Raw genomic sequence first — 14,871 nt, forward strand, 5'->3', positions numbered from 1 at the left:
TGTTGTGTTCCTGACAGTTGTAGGCTATAAAGAGACAGAGCCTCTGAGCATGCTATATTTAAAAAAAAAAAATAGCTACCTTGAGTGAATCTTCCTTCTCTGTAGCTCCACTGGCCATCATATATATGGTGAAGCTCTGCTTAAATTTCTTCCAGTTTTCTGCTGTATTGTTGAACAGCTTTAACTCTCTGGAATTCTGAGATATTCCACTTTTTAATTTTGTGTCTTCCTTCACACCCCACTCCTGGTACCATGTGTTGTTCTCAAAAGACCAAGGTGTTAAGCTTATTAAAAGCTTGCTTATTCATAGAGCAGTGCTTTGCCTGTAGTTTTGCTGCTCCCTCCTGCAATCCCTTAGCCAATGTAACAATTTATACATAGCACTCTTAAAGGTGGATCCATGTACCTGGGAACACATTAATGAGCCCCAGTTTTTTTTGTGCAAAAAAATCAGGTGTATTAATTGTATATGTAGACATGCCCTCTGTGTAGGAAAACTATGACAGTGGTCAGAAACTGTCAAAACAGAATGGCTGTATTCTGATGGAACAATAGGTTATCTATCAACAGGGGTATGCACTGTACATGATACTTTCTTCTGCAGGAAGTTTCAGATACTGAGGGACTGTTATAGCCTGAAAATTTTCCCAGAAGTTCAAAAGTCAAAAAAAGTTAGAGGCTATTTTAAGAGGATTTTAAAAGAGATTGGCATTGGAGGACATTCTCATGTCACATGCAACATAAAAAAAAAACCCAAACAAATAAGCAGAAAAATGTGTTTGCTTTGGGAATCAGACCAAACCCAGGCCTCCCAGGATTGGTAAGGTCAGAATAATAGGAATTGTGTTCAGGAGTTTACCATTTTTGTAAGAATGAGAACCATAGGTCTGGTTAAAAAATATTTTGATAAACCTTTGCTTCATTCCTGGGGTGACATTATTCCTGAAGGAACTAAGAAATCAGAACTCTCACTGCAGGATGGGCTTGGGGAGAGGGAAAGGTGGTAGGGAGAGGTAGGGAAAGATGTGTTTAAGCCTCTGGATTATCTTGAAGACACTGAGTCTTAGGAAGCTAGGTTTTGGGTTCCTGCTGGACAAGAAATGTAAGAGCTGTGTATGCAGTTTCTGGTGCTATAAATTGTGGGACAAAAACATCTTGACCTACATTTCTGGAATCCCTTTCTATTACCAGCAGCTGCTGAGGTGTACAAAAGCAACATTGTGCCCTACCCTCTCTTTTTATATACTTTGATGTTCTTTTTGATGTTCTCAGTATTCATCAGCCTGCAGGAGTAAGATTTTTGAAGGGTAGAAACTTGTTTCTGAAATTAAGTCTCACAGGTTTTCATACAGTGCAGTTTTGGCCCAGTTAGCATAAGCATAATTTCTGCCTGCTCACATAAAGGGCTGTATACTTCCCTTTTAAATGCAAAGAGGTATTAATTACTTTGTGTTATTAAGAACTCTACTTTTAATACTAGGAATACTCTTTCCAGGAATGTTATTAAAGGATATAATTATGACTCGGTAGCTTATTAGCGTGCTCCAGCCAGCCTTCACATCTCATTATCAGCATCCCTGAGGTTTAAAATGGTGGCAGGGGTGCTTTAACTAAAGCTCATTTGACAAGCTTTAAATAAAGCACCCCATCACCATTTTGAAGCATGGGGACACTGATGCACAAGATGCTGTGGGTGCTTTAGAGTGGCTCTTGTAGCTGCTCTGATTAATGTGCCCTGCCGCACCCCTGGATCACATGTAAAAATGCCCACAGGTGTCAGCTGCTTGCTGCCTATTTATTTTCAGTTCCAATTTTGCTATTACATTGTATGTGAAATAATATTTATCATTTACAAAGCAGAGTTTGTAATTGTCATAACTGCTGTAAATTGTTCATTTTTTCTGTTATAAAAATCTTAGGATTACTTGTAAGACTAGTTAGTACAACATTTTCATATAGGAATGAGATTTTTCAAGTCCACATTATATCTTTAGGCATGCAGTTCTCTGGTTAATAATCAATCCATTTCAGTTATTAATAGCTGCTGTTCAGTTTCTTTAGATTTGTGTTTTCTTCTAAAATATATCTACTGAATCATTTAGAGCTTTACAGTAATGTTTTGTCTTTGCAAAATCTCTTGGGTTTTACTAATTTGTACATGATTTCTTTTGGGAAATACCACTACAAGAATCCCTATATCCTCTGGATTGAACTGTTCTGTGTGCTAATTCAGTTTTCTTGTGTAGGTTGCTGATCACACTGCCTGGCTTTTATGTGACCACAGTAAGGGAAACAAAATTATACATTTAAGAAGATAAATGAGATTACAATGAATCATATGTAAATCAATCCTATTCACACTTTAGCACTGATTGGTTTTAGCCGTTCAGTGTAATCCTAAGGGTAATTTTACGCAATTATTAAACATGTCTCTCTTAGGGTGCATACAGCTGTTTACTGCAGCTGCTCTATGTTCATATAGCTTATTTAAAGCCTCATGAATGTAAACCAGGAACAGTGCATACAGCCATTTGCCAATGATAGGAGCTGTGCAGGGAACCTGGTATAAATAACTTGGGGTGGGGGGAAGAGTGGGTGGGACCACAGGATAGAAGGTCCATATGGAGGGTGATTGGGGGGATGAGGTGGGGGGTTGTCCATCTGGAGGTGGGAGGGTTGGGGAGTTAAAAATATCCCATTTGGAGTAGAGGGGGTAGGAAGAGCCCAGTCCTATGGCCAGAGTGAGTGGCTGGACTTTCCAAGTCCTCAGGGCTGTGTTTAGCATACATAAAGGTTACTAGGCTGGCTTAACCCATTCCCACTGTAAGTTAGCTCACCTCCTCAGGTTAACTAAATTAAATCAGGCTCACTCTTTTTGCCCAATATAATCTCTCTGGACACATGTACAGATGGCCATTTAGATTGGCCTAATCCTTGTTAAGTTGGTCTAAATGCAGCAGCTGTACATGCCCTTATTCTATGTGAAAATAGGATTTCTTGGCAAACAATAACAATATCCATTTCAGTCTATTAATTAAACCATAACTGTGTAACTTCTGGGTACTGCAGGGAGGCCATACAACCCACAGGCCACTGATTTCCAGGCCACAGGCTACATGATGCATGGGCTGCACACTGCAGGGGTAGCATTCCTGATGTGCCCCTCACCATGTGCAGCCCAACTCCACTCCTGGCATCATGTACAGCACAGCTTCACTTCTGGCCATGCATGCAACTTGGCTCCAATCCCCCTGGCTCAACATAGGGCATGGACAGCACAGACTCCTTCCTGGCCCCCTTTATACTGCTCGACCCGGCCCCAGAAGTTGGGCAGGAAACAGAACCTGGAAGAAAAAAAGAGCTCAGAACCCCCAGCCACCATAGCAGCCAGAACAGTCAGGGTGGGTGGAGGGGTGGCGGTAGCTGGGCAGGAGCCCGCAGACCTCATGTTAACCAGTTGTATGCTTCAACCAGCCCATGGGCCTCCACTTGGACAGGCTTGAGTTAAACAATTGGAAATTAATTTGCACAGGATTTAGAGTAATAGGCCATCTTCATCTCTCTTGAATGACGAAGTTTGCTGGGTAGAATCATCTTTATTGTGGACTATCAAAGTGCACAGCACATATCAAAGAACACTAGTTACTGTCAGGGTAACCACCAATTTCTTACCCAAGAATTTATGTGGAGAATGTATTTTTGTTAATTTCATTTTTTTTGTTTGATTGGTGGTTTGTTTGGGGTTTTTTTTGAATGACAGGCCACATACATGTTCCTCTATGCATTTGGAAGGGTTAGGATATAACATGGCAGCTCTGGCTGCATAAAATTGTACATATGGAAGAAATTCAGCAGAAATTGCACTTGAAGTACTAGTTTGATTATGAAAATTGAGCACAAATTGTGCCTTTTTGTTGTTTTGAGATTGCTTTTACATATATATAAGCGTTGTTGTTTTACAAATATTACTTCACAATAGTCAAGTAGAAGAAAATTAATTACGAAAGACAAAAAAAAGACTATCCTAAGCTTCTGTTCTTTAGGGGTCCCCCCCCCCCCAACCCCAGAGGGACTAACATATCTGAGAAGTCATGATGCTCCTTGCCCACATCTCTTCTGAAAATAAAATATAACTTTATATTCAACTAGAGGTGCACAATAATTGTTATATTAACTTAGTAGATGAGATGAATCCCAAATGGATCTAAATTTTCTCAATATCATTATATCAGGTTTTTTTATATTAGTGTGTCATCTTTTTTCTAACACATATGGCCAATTTTTTATTTGGGCGATTGCCAAAGAGGGGAATGGACTTTCATGGGTAGTTTTCAAGATTTGCTCAGAAATCTGCCCATGTATTTTAAGAGCCCCAAATGTTTTATTGTGGTTTTCTCTGATTAAAAAAAAAAAATCCTCAATTTTTGGATTAAAATAAGAAACCCAAAATCCACATTTTACTGTGATTAAACTGAAACACACCCCACCCTCTCTCTCTCTCTATATATATATATATACACACACATTGTGCTTCGTTTTAATCACAGAAAAATGTGGATTTTGGGTTACTTATTTTAATCCAAAAATTGGGGATTTTTTTTTTTTTAATCAGAAAAAGCCAGGAACCCTCATGATGATTATTAAAATGTCTATAGATATATAAAATATTAGTTGATATTAGTTTATGTATTCCAGTGGATGATATCTCACTGGAAGGAAGACAAATAACATGCTTTGGGGTATATTGTTGGACTGCTGTTAATGTTGTTGTAATAGTGAAATGGCCCAAGAATCATTGGCCCCATTGGGTTATCTGGTGCTTCTATATACTATATCCGAGAGTGCTAAAAGAATTGGCTAACATCATCGTGCAACCTATGGCAAAGTTATTTGAAGACTTGAAGAGCTTGGCAGAGGTCCCAGAAGACTTGAGGAAGGCCAATGTGGTGCCTATCTTTAAGAAAGGGAGAAAGGAGGACCCAGAGAATTACAGGCCAATCAGTTTGATCTCAATCTCTGGTAAAATCCTGGAGAAAACTATCAAAGAATCCATTACTAATAGGCTAACAGAAGACAGTATTCTGAAGGATAGCCAACATGGCTTTGTTATGGGCAGGTCATGCCAGACCAACCTCGTTTCCTTCTATGACCAGGTAACTCACCACCTGGATAGGGGAAACGAGGCTGGTGTCATATGCTTGGACTTCCAAAAGGCTTTTGACCTGATCTCCCACAATGTCCTTATGGTAAAATTGGGCAAATATGGCCTCGACTACTTTATGATCCACTGGCTAGGTACCTAGCTCTGAGTTAGGACCCAGAGAGTATTGATTGACATAACTAAGTCAATGTGGCGAAAGGTGACCAGTGGCTTCCCTCAGGATTCAGTACTCAGACCAGTGCTTTTCAACATGTTCATCAACTATTTGGATTGAGGTATTAAAAGTGAATTGGCAAAGTTTGCTGATGACACCAAACTATGGGGGAGCGTGGACATGCTCAAGGGCAGGCTGGCAATATAGGCCAACCTGGACAGGCTTGCAAAGTGGGTGGATCTGAATCTGATGTTGTTTAATACAGAGCAATGTAAAGTGCTCCACCTGGAGAGAAATAATCCACAACACACTTACAGGCTTGGTAGTGCTATGCTTGCCAGCACCATAACTGAATGAGACCTAGGTGTCATGATAGACTACAAAATGAACATGAGCCACCAATGCAATGCTGTAGCTGGCAGGGATGATCAAACACTGGCATGCATCTACTGAGGCATCTTCAGCAAGGCTAAGGATGTTATCCTCCCACTCTATTCAGCCTTGATGAGACATTAGCTGGAGTACTGCGTCCAGTTCTGGGCACTGCACTTCAGGAAGGATGTGAAGAAGCTCGAGATAGTCCAAAGGAAGGCCGCAAACATGATTAGAGGCCTAGAGACCAGGTCATAAGGGGAGAGGCTGAAACACTTGGGACTGTTCAGCCTGGACAACAGAAGACTCAGAGAGGACTTGGTGGCAGCCTATAAGTATATCAGGGGTGTACATCTGGGCCTGGGGAAGCATCTATTCACCAAGGCCCTGCCTTCGGAGGACAAGAAGCAAAGGGCAGAAACTGATTGAAGATCACTTCAGACTAGACATAAGGAAGAACTTCTTTACAAGTCGAGTGCCAAGGGTTTGGAACAGGCTCCCCCCAGAAGTCACCCACCCTGGTAATCTTCAAAAAGCATCTTGACATCATCTTACCGCACCACTCTTTCCTGCTAAGTGCAGGGGGGCTGGACTCAATGATCTGTAAGCTTCCGTCCAGCCCCTAACAACTATGAAACTATGGAAATATATGTAGTAACAGAAAACAATTTGGTCTGAGTAATTTCACAAAGTAAAGCTAGTTCAATGGATGTACATTAGTTTGCATCAGTGACATATCTAATACTTTACTTTATTATTTTTAATAGAAAACTGAGGAAAAAAATTGAAATTTAGTGTTAATGTCCTTCCATCTCATCTTATTAATTCTGGAGTAGATATTATTCTAATTGTGTTAAAATTAAGAATCAATGTCTGAAATTACTAATGTATATAAATGAGTAACAAAATGAATTTAATTTTTACTAAGAAATTATTTTAATTGAAATAATCCAGTGTCCTCAAATAGTTTTTAATGATTTTTTTTCTTTTTGATTTTTTTAAAGGGAATGACACAATTTATTGGACAGATATGGGTTTCAACAAAATTAGCAGAACTAAACGAGACCAGACATGGAAGGAAGACATCATTACTAATGGCTTGGGAAGAGTTGAAGGGGTAGCTGTGGATTGGATAGCAGGTATCACCTGTGTTTTGGGGGGGGGGGGGATTATCTGTCTGTTTTATAAAATACCTTTTTGACAGATGTTTATCTGCTTAAAAATAATCCCAAGTTATGGCAGGAACCTTTTTTTTTTTGTAATTCTGTCCATGAGGAGAAATAGTTTGGTTTTCTTTCAGCTCTACACTTACTAATATTGTGAGCCTCTGGATATATGTTTTTATATCAAAGATTGCTCATTGTTAACTTAGTAAAAGTCTCCCAAGAACTTCATTATTCAGGAAAATGATTTTAAATTTTATCTGGTGCCTGAAGACAGTTGGAAAATTAAAATACAGCCTGTGTCTTAAGTGGGGAGTTTCAATCATTTTGAAAATTACAAGTAGGAATTTAGGTTTTTAACCAAAGATGATTGAAAGTAGTAAACAGAAACTTAATTTTAGTGAATGTTCAGTGTAACTGGGCTTAATTAGAAAATAATGAAATAAAGTTGTATATTTAAAAATACAGACAATTATTCTCTGCTATGATGTTTTATGCTTGGAAATGTATGACCACCTCACCTTTTAAAGAAGCAATTTCCTATTTCAGTAACTTTTTGGTATTTTTCCTAGGTAACATATATTGGACAGATCATGGCTTCAATTTAATTGAAGTTGCCAGACTCAATGGCTCATTCCGATACGTAATTATATCCCAGGGTCTGGACCAGCCAAGATCTATATCAGTGCACCCAGAAAAAGGGTAACTTAAATATTACTATGTATTAAAAAAATCTGTATGTTAGTGTTAAAACTTTCAAATGAGCTAAGCGGGATATTTGTTTGGACATCTGCTATTTCTAGGATCTGCAATAAAATCCAATAATATTGTACTATAACTAAAAAAAAATTTAAACCAAAAAAAAAAAAAAAGAATTGTGGTGGGCACTATCCTTATATTGGCTCAACATGCAGTTGGTCCACAAAGCCTTGCTTTTTGCATATTTTCTGGACTAATATGGCTACCAGCTCACTTCAACACTACCTATACCAAAAAAATTAGATGTTCTAATGTACTAAAATACCTTATATGAAACCTCTGTTAACACTAAATGTCACATGCTATTTGCAGAAAAGCTTTCACGCTCTTAGACAATCATCAACCTGATGGCTAGGAAATGATAAGATATATGCTTAAATCTTTTGAATCCTAAATGTTAAGCTTACCATAGAAAACACACTGCTCAAACTACAAGACCAATGTAATGATGACATTTTAGAATAGTATAGTCCCATGAAGGGGAAAATATATTTAATATCTCTTCATACCAGTCCACTAACTATATATGCCAGATGATGTTCTTAGGTAGAAAAATATATGATGGTGGCACATAAAAGGTCCATATGCACCCATTATCTGGAAAAAAAACAAACAAACTATAAGCTATGGCTGTAGAAATAGAAACAAAAAATGTTTGTCCCTTAGAGCTGCAGACTATTGATCAAAGAGATAAATGAATACTCAGACAGAAGTAGTAACTTTTGTGAAAACAAAGACTCCCATTGTACTTTGCAGAACATATACACCAAGTGTAGAAAGCACTTCCCAATGCAAAAAAGACTTTACACCATGCCTAATCCCTACAACAGTTCTGTTGTATTATGCATGACGAGGTGCCAAGAAATATTTGAGTCACCATCGGTAAATAAAGGCATGCCTTTCCTGACTAGGAAACAGCAAGCGTGCCTATGAATGGCAAATTAGCAGTGCCTCCTTCAGAAAACTGAAATAGCTATCCACCCTGGAAAACATAAATTCCATGTGGCCCCCTAGTAAGTCATATATGTACCTATATAACACCACCCTCCTGTGTGAGATTCTAGATCCGTGGTTTTCAAGTTTTTTAGTCTCAGGGCACCTCTCAGAAAATGCCAGGTCTTCACTTTCTCTTGTTTATTGACAATGGAAAAATAATGGAGCAATTCTTCTGTTTCAAGGACTCAGAAAAACACAACAGGTCAGAATGTGAAAGCGTGGCTCCTATACAGGGCACCATTCCTGCATTCAAATAAGTGTTGTCTGCTTGTGCTAACAGTTTCTGCTAAAATGCTAACAGTTTATGCCCATAGGGGCTAAGTTCAGCCAGTCAAAAAGCCTGAAGCTAAATTGATTCAGTCTTTTTAGGCTAGTCTAAACTTCAGAGATTAAATTGAAAAACAACTGGATGCGTATTCACTTTTGATTCAGGAGATTCAGCCACATGCTTGCAGTGGCTCTGACCAGAAGCCAGGGGGTGCTACAGTATGCCTCTATGGCCTGTAGCCAGCATGGGTTGTGCATTAACTTCCTCGTCCTGCTGCCGCTAAAGTCTTTGGGATTTGCAATCCAGAATCACAGCAGCAGGACTCCTCAGGTTTGTTCATCACTTCCTGCTTCCAGATGCCTCTGGAATTTGTAGTCTATAGTTGCAGGCAACAGTAACTTTCAGTAAGTTTAGCAGGGCAGGGCAGCTCTGTACTTGGGGGAAGTGGGGTTTACCCATAGGAAAGGGGAGCTTAACTCCCCTCCCTAGCCCCAGACCCTAGCCAGGGTTTGCCTGGGGGACAGTCCCTGCCTTCCCCCAGCCCACTAACTCTTCTCTGCTGAAGCAGACAGCACAGCCCACCCCAGCACATGCTGGGGGACTCCGATGTAACTTAACCTGGGAAGGGGTCTGGGACAGAAGTTTCATAAACCAGTTTGACTCAGATTAGTTAAAAATGATACTACACTCAACCAGGTTTATCTTAAGCCAGTTTCAGCCATTTTGAGATTGGTTTATGTGCACTGAACTTCTGGGCTAGGGACAGAAATTATACATAAGCTAGTTTACATGATAAGAAACTGGTTTAAACCTGTAACAGAACAGATGTTCAGTGTGCACATAAACCAGTTTGAAAATGGCTGAAACCAGTTTGAGATAAACCTGGTTTAATGTAGTAGCAGACATAACTGATTTGGGTCAAATCAATTTATGCAATGTCTGTCCCAGACCCCTTGCTGGTTTAAGATAAACTAGACACTCCCAGTATCCAAGCATGCTCTCTGGGCTGGACAGGGCTCTCCGCTCCACAGCAGGGCTGGCTCCTTACCTCTGCTCCCTGGCTGCAGCTCCAGCACAAACTGCAGGCTGCTCCCTCCCTCCCCCTCACCACTCCCTGCTAAGCAGGAATCCCCCCCCCCTCCCCTCTGCCTTGCGGAGGAGGTCTCTGTGTATTAACTAGCAGACCATGTGCTGGCTACAGTCCCTGTTGAATCAACAGGCAGAATCAACAGGTAGCTGATAATGTCCCCCTGTTGTTTCCATAATGGGGTGATAAACACTTATCAATTCCCTGCTGGGCTAGTCAACGTGTCCTACCCGGGTCTGGCCATGTCCCCTCTCAGCTCAGCTCTTTGAAAAAGGAAGGGAGGGGTGCTTTAGCACCTCCCAGCTTCTAGGAGCCACTGCAGGCATGTGCCTACATATCTGGGATGTCTTTGCAGTTACAAACCAGTTCAGCCTAGCCAAGTTAGACTAACCTACAAAGACTGAATCAATTCAGGCTCAGGCTTTATGAATTTCTGTCCCTAGACCAGTTCTGTTATGTGTTAAACCAGTTTCTGAAGACCAGAGATCCTGCTTTTCCCTGGTTAAATATAACAAATTCTCTGCAAAAAAAATCACATTTTCTAATATAACTCCCAAAATTTGCCAGTGTCTCTCCCCTCCCCCCCCCCCGCCACAGCCTTGCTGGTGCCCCTCACCCCTTCCACCCAGAGTCCCTGCTCTCCCAGCCCTGCTGGAGTAGGTCCCTGTCTGCCAGGCTTATGGACCTGGGTCTGCAGCCTGCTGCCTCCACTCCTCCCTGCTGCCTGCTGTGGACTTGGGCAGGGTGGCTCCCCACCACTGCCCACACTCCTGGTGGGCAGGGGGAACCTGCACCTGTCAGATCTGTGCATGGGGCAGGCTGTGGGCATGGGCTCCCATCCTGCTTTGCTCCCTGAGGGCTTCTGCAACACTGCAGGCAGGATCCGCCACAGCTGGGAACAGCAGGACTGCACAGAGATCTCCTTGCCATTTCTTCCCCCCCCCCACTGCCCTTGCAATGCATCTCCTGCACCTGCCTCTGCTTTGAGGGGCGCAGCCACATACTGATACCTCACTGCAGGCCCATGTGCAGGAGTCATGTCACCGGGGCAGTGTGGGGTGAGCAGCAGCGAGCAGATCCCCATGCAGCTCCTCTGGTCTCTGCTGCGCTAGGTTGTGGGGAACAGCTGACTCACATCAGCTCACCACTATTCACTCCTACTCTGCTTCCTTTCCCCGTGACCTGGTGCAGCAGGGAGCAGAGGAGCCACATGAGGATCTCCTTGCTGCTGCTTATCCCACACTGCCCTGGTGATGTGCTTCCTGTGCAATGAGGGGAGCAGTGTGGGGCTGCCTCCCTCAAAACAGTGGCAACAGTTGCAGGAGGCATGTTGCCAGGGCAGCGAGGGAGTGAGCAGCAATGAAGAGATCCCCACATGGCCCCTCTGTCCCCAACTATGTCGGGTCATGCCTGCAGGGTTGCGGAGACCCTGAGGGAGTGAAGTAGGGTGGAAGCCCATACCCGCAGCCTCCTTCACTCACAGATCTGGATGCATGGGTCCCCCTTGCTCCCTGGAAATGCATGTGGCAGCAGGGATCCGGCCCTTCCCCTCCCCTGGTTGAGCCATCTGTGGCCCTATCCTGCTCCCTGCTGGGGCCCTGCAGCTACACATTGCAGCCCCAGACCCCAAGTCCCACCCAGCTGTGCAACAGTCCAAGCCCTGCCCAGCTCCCTCCCTATATAACCTCAATCCCCCTCTCCCCACACTTCTACTTACCTGCTGCTGCTGCTCTGCAACCTGCCTGTGGCCATGTGCATGTCCATGCATGTGGCACCCCCTCTTGTACCACCTTTCTCCTGCTCCCTCCCAGCTTCCTGCAGGGTGGAACTCTGCCAACCTGCAGGAAGCTCACTGGAAAATGACAAAATCCATGGGTTGCCTCTGGTTTATCTTAAACCAGCAAGGGGTCTGGGGTCTGGGACAGGCATTCATAAATTGATTTGACCCAAATCAGTTATGTCTGCTACTGCATTAAACCAGGTTTGAGATAAACTCCACAGCAGGGCTGGCTCCTCCCCTCTGCTCCCTTCATATAGTTTGCACCTGTAAGGCATTTGACTTGCAGCCTGTGTAACTAGGTCAGTTGCACTTAATGCACTAAGCAGGCCGAACTGAGCCCCAGCCCCTTCCTTTTGACTCATTCTGGGACTGCTTTAAGAAATTCTCTAGAAGTCCTTTGCTGTACAACTTCCTAGTCTCCAGCCCTTGAGCAGCTCCTCTGCTGGTAATTCATCTGGCTCCCTGACACTTGATTTCCGGTTAAGCTCTGGCTTGGTGTTTGGTCTTCAGCTTGACCTCAGCTTGGTACTTGACCCCTGATTCTGGTTAGTTTGCTGGTTTGGTTTCAGACCCTTAGTTTTGGATCCCACTTTTAAGTTTGGAATTTGAGATTGTCCTCGGTTGCTTCCAACCCACAGTTCATCCCTGCAACCACTCTGGTTTTCAGTCCCAGATCTGCCCATTAGGCGTTGTGAACCATAACACCATTGGTTGCATTAAGAATTCTTTACTTAGAGACAAATTGTGAACAATTGTGCTTCAAGAGAGTAGAGGAAGCACTGTATGACATCTTTGTATGTTGAACTGGTGAAATGTGCCACAAGATTCCAGTTCACAGAGGGAAGCAGGCTTTGCAATTCGAGTAGATTCTTCCTGTCACCTCAAGCAGATGGGTGGAAAAAGGTAAGCAGAGGGCAACCTGCTCCAATAGCCAACATGCTCAGTGGTATACACAAACATTTTGGAAGCATATGTTTGGACATGCATAAGCCTTTTGCACTTTATTCCAACCACTAAAACAGTGGGAGAACCAGAAGAAATATTGATTTGCTGCATTACAACCTCCCTCATTCTTCACACACTGATAATTACCATGGGATAGGCTGAAAACCAGTAATCTCTCCCCTGGACTTTGACAACAACAAAAAAAGAAAGAAAGAAAGAAAGAAAGAAAAGAAAAAGAGCACTGGGAAATTCCACCACAAAACATTGTGTTACTTGAAATCTGTTTAGATAGCAAGCATTGGAAATATTTGACATACTGAGCATGGTTCTCTTCTTGAACCTAGGTCAATATATCGATATAAGAGTAGAATAGTAATTGAAAAATTAACATTTAACTTTGGCTACAACTACATTATTACTCCTTATAATATTATACCATATGTTTAATAGAGATATCTATTTAGGTTTTTATCAATGTATTTACTACATTGGCCATAGTACTTGTACAGAAAAATATTCTTTAATTATTTCAAACAAATCCCCCCCCCCCCCATTCAGGTTTCACTATTATGTGTGTTAATTGTATTAGTTTTGTGAGTTAGTTTACGTGTGTTAAAGTAGAGCTATGTATTTTATACCATATATGGCCCTGTATACCTGCTTTGAAATAACTGCCATAGAGAGAGTGAATGTGTATGTATTTTTGCAAAACGCAAAAACATTTAACATTTAGCAGACACACATTATCATATTACTATTTATTTTGTATATACTATTGGTACTATACTATTAGTACATGATCCAAAGTGCACTGAGGTCAATTTAAACTTTCTTCTCGACTCCAGTGGAGACGAGTAAAGTTTACAGAGATTTACTGGGAGATGTACCAAGAGATCTACCAGGTTGAAGACAGTATATCTTTCTCCCAGAACTGCCATTTTTCTTCTAGGGAAAATTGCATGAATGTCAGCATACTTGTGGTTTCTGCTGTGAGGGTAGTGATTCTTTCAGTAGAAATGTAACTTGTATGTGGCTTTGACCAGGCATCAATTAACTTAGAAAAATAGGCAATATAGATCCTAATATTTACCCATAATACTGCTTGAGTTTGCACATTTACGGTTGCATTATAATTCTTAAGAACAATTTTACCTGCATAGTTATTTGCTAGAAAGAAAAATATATTAAAACAGTTCAAATATCAGTCTATTGACAAAACAACTTTTTTAGCAACACCTTTAACATGATGAGTAGTTTCTAAAGAGATTTTCATACCAATCTTTAGACAGGCAACAATATATTATTTCTACAAGTTCTGTAGGAATAAACTGGCATGTTTATTATCCCTTTTAAAATTCTGTTTTATGTAAACTGCATTTAAAAAGTTGCTACAAACTATTTAATTTGCATGTGTTCATTTGTTTGCGTGTTATTTTTATTGTTAATTTCTTCAATGTTTTAGGTATTTATTCTGGACAGAGTGGGGACAGGCTCCCTGCATAGGAAAAGCACGGTTAGATGGTTCTGAGAAGGTTGTGCTTGTGAGTTTGGGAATTGCATGGCCTAATGGGATCTCCATTGACTATGAGGTGTGTTCTTCTATTTTCTACTAAATAACAGATGTTCATTAAATGTTACATTACATTGCAACATGTTCTTCCACACTTGTATTTTATTTTTTGTTAATAAAACACTTCGACAAAAATACATTATGGTAGTTCATTTTGAAATTGATCTTTAGGAAAATAAATTATACTGGTGTGATGCTCGTACAGACAAGATAGAAAGAATCGACCTTGAGAGTGGAGGGAATCGGGAGATTGTGCTGTCAGGGAGCAACGTGGATATGTTTTCAGTCGCAGTCTTTGGAGCTTACATCTACTGGTCTGACAGGTAATTTATTTTTCCATAAGTATTTGAGTCTCAAAATGTTATTTCAGTGCCAGATGCTTCACCCTTGTAGTATTAGCTATTCCTGAGCAAGGTCACTGAAAGGATCTCACAAAGCCATGTAATTTCCACAGAAAAAGGCACTTTTGATATTCAAAGTTAAGGCATATCAATGTCACAGACAAGAGTAGGTTTCTTCACCTTCTGTTAGGCCAGCTGTCCACTGCATTTTAATGACTTGCTTAATTTTAATTAGTTGAGGATTGTTGATCAGACATCTTCAACTTTTTTGGCAG

General features: G+C 41.4%; 1 protein-coding gene across 5 annotated transcripts in view; it reads left to right on the top strand.

Moving 5' to 3' along the window:
- Positions 1-14,871, top strand: part of LRP1B (LDL receptor related protein 1B) — a 1,609,743-nt gene that overhangs the window by 1,138,811 nt on the left and 456,061 nt on the right. For all 5 annotated transcript variants that reach the window (XM_019480601.2, XM_059727405.1, XM_059727406.1 and 2 more), the window contains 4 exons: positions 6,692-6,826; positions 7,423-7,552; positions 14,148-14,274; positions 14,427-14,578. In XM_019480601.2, coding sequence (XP_019336146.2) covers positions 6,692-6,826; positions 7,423-7,552; positions 14,148-14,274; positions 14,427-14,578 — 544 coding nt within the window. The remainder of the gene's footprint in view (positions 1-6,691; positions 6,827-7,422; positions 7,553-14,147; positions 14,275-14,426; positions 14,579-14,871) is intronic.

This window comes from Alligator mississippiensis, chromosome 4 (assembly GCF_030867095.1).
Source record: "Alligator mississippiensis isolate rAllMis1 chromosome 4, rAllMis1, whole genome shotgun sequence".
NCBI lineage: Eukaryota > Metazoa > Chordata > Crocodylia > Alligatoridae > Alligator > Alligator mississippiensis.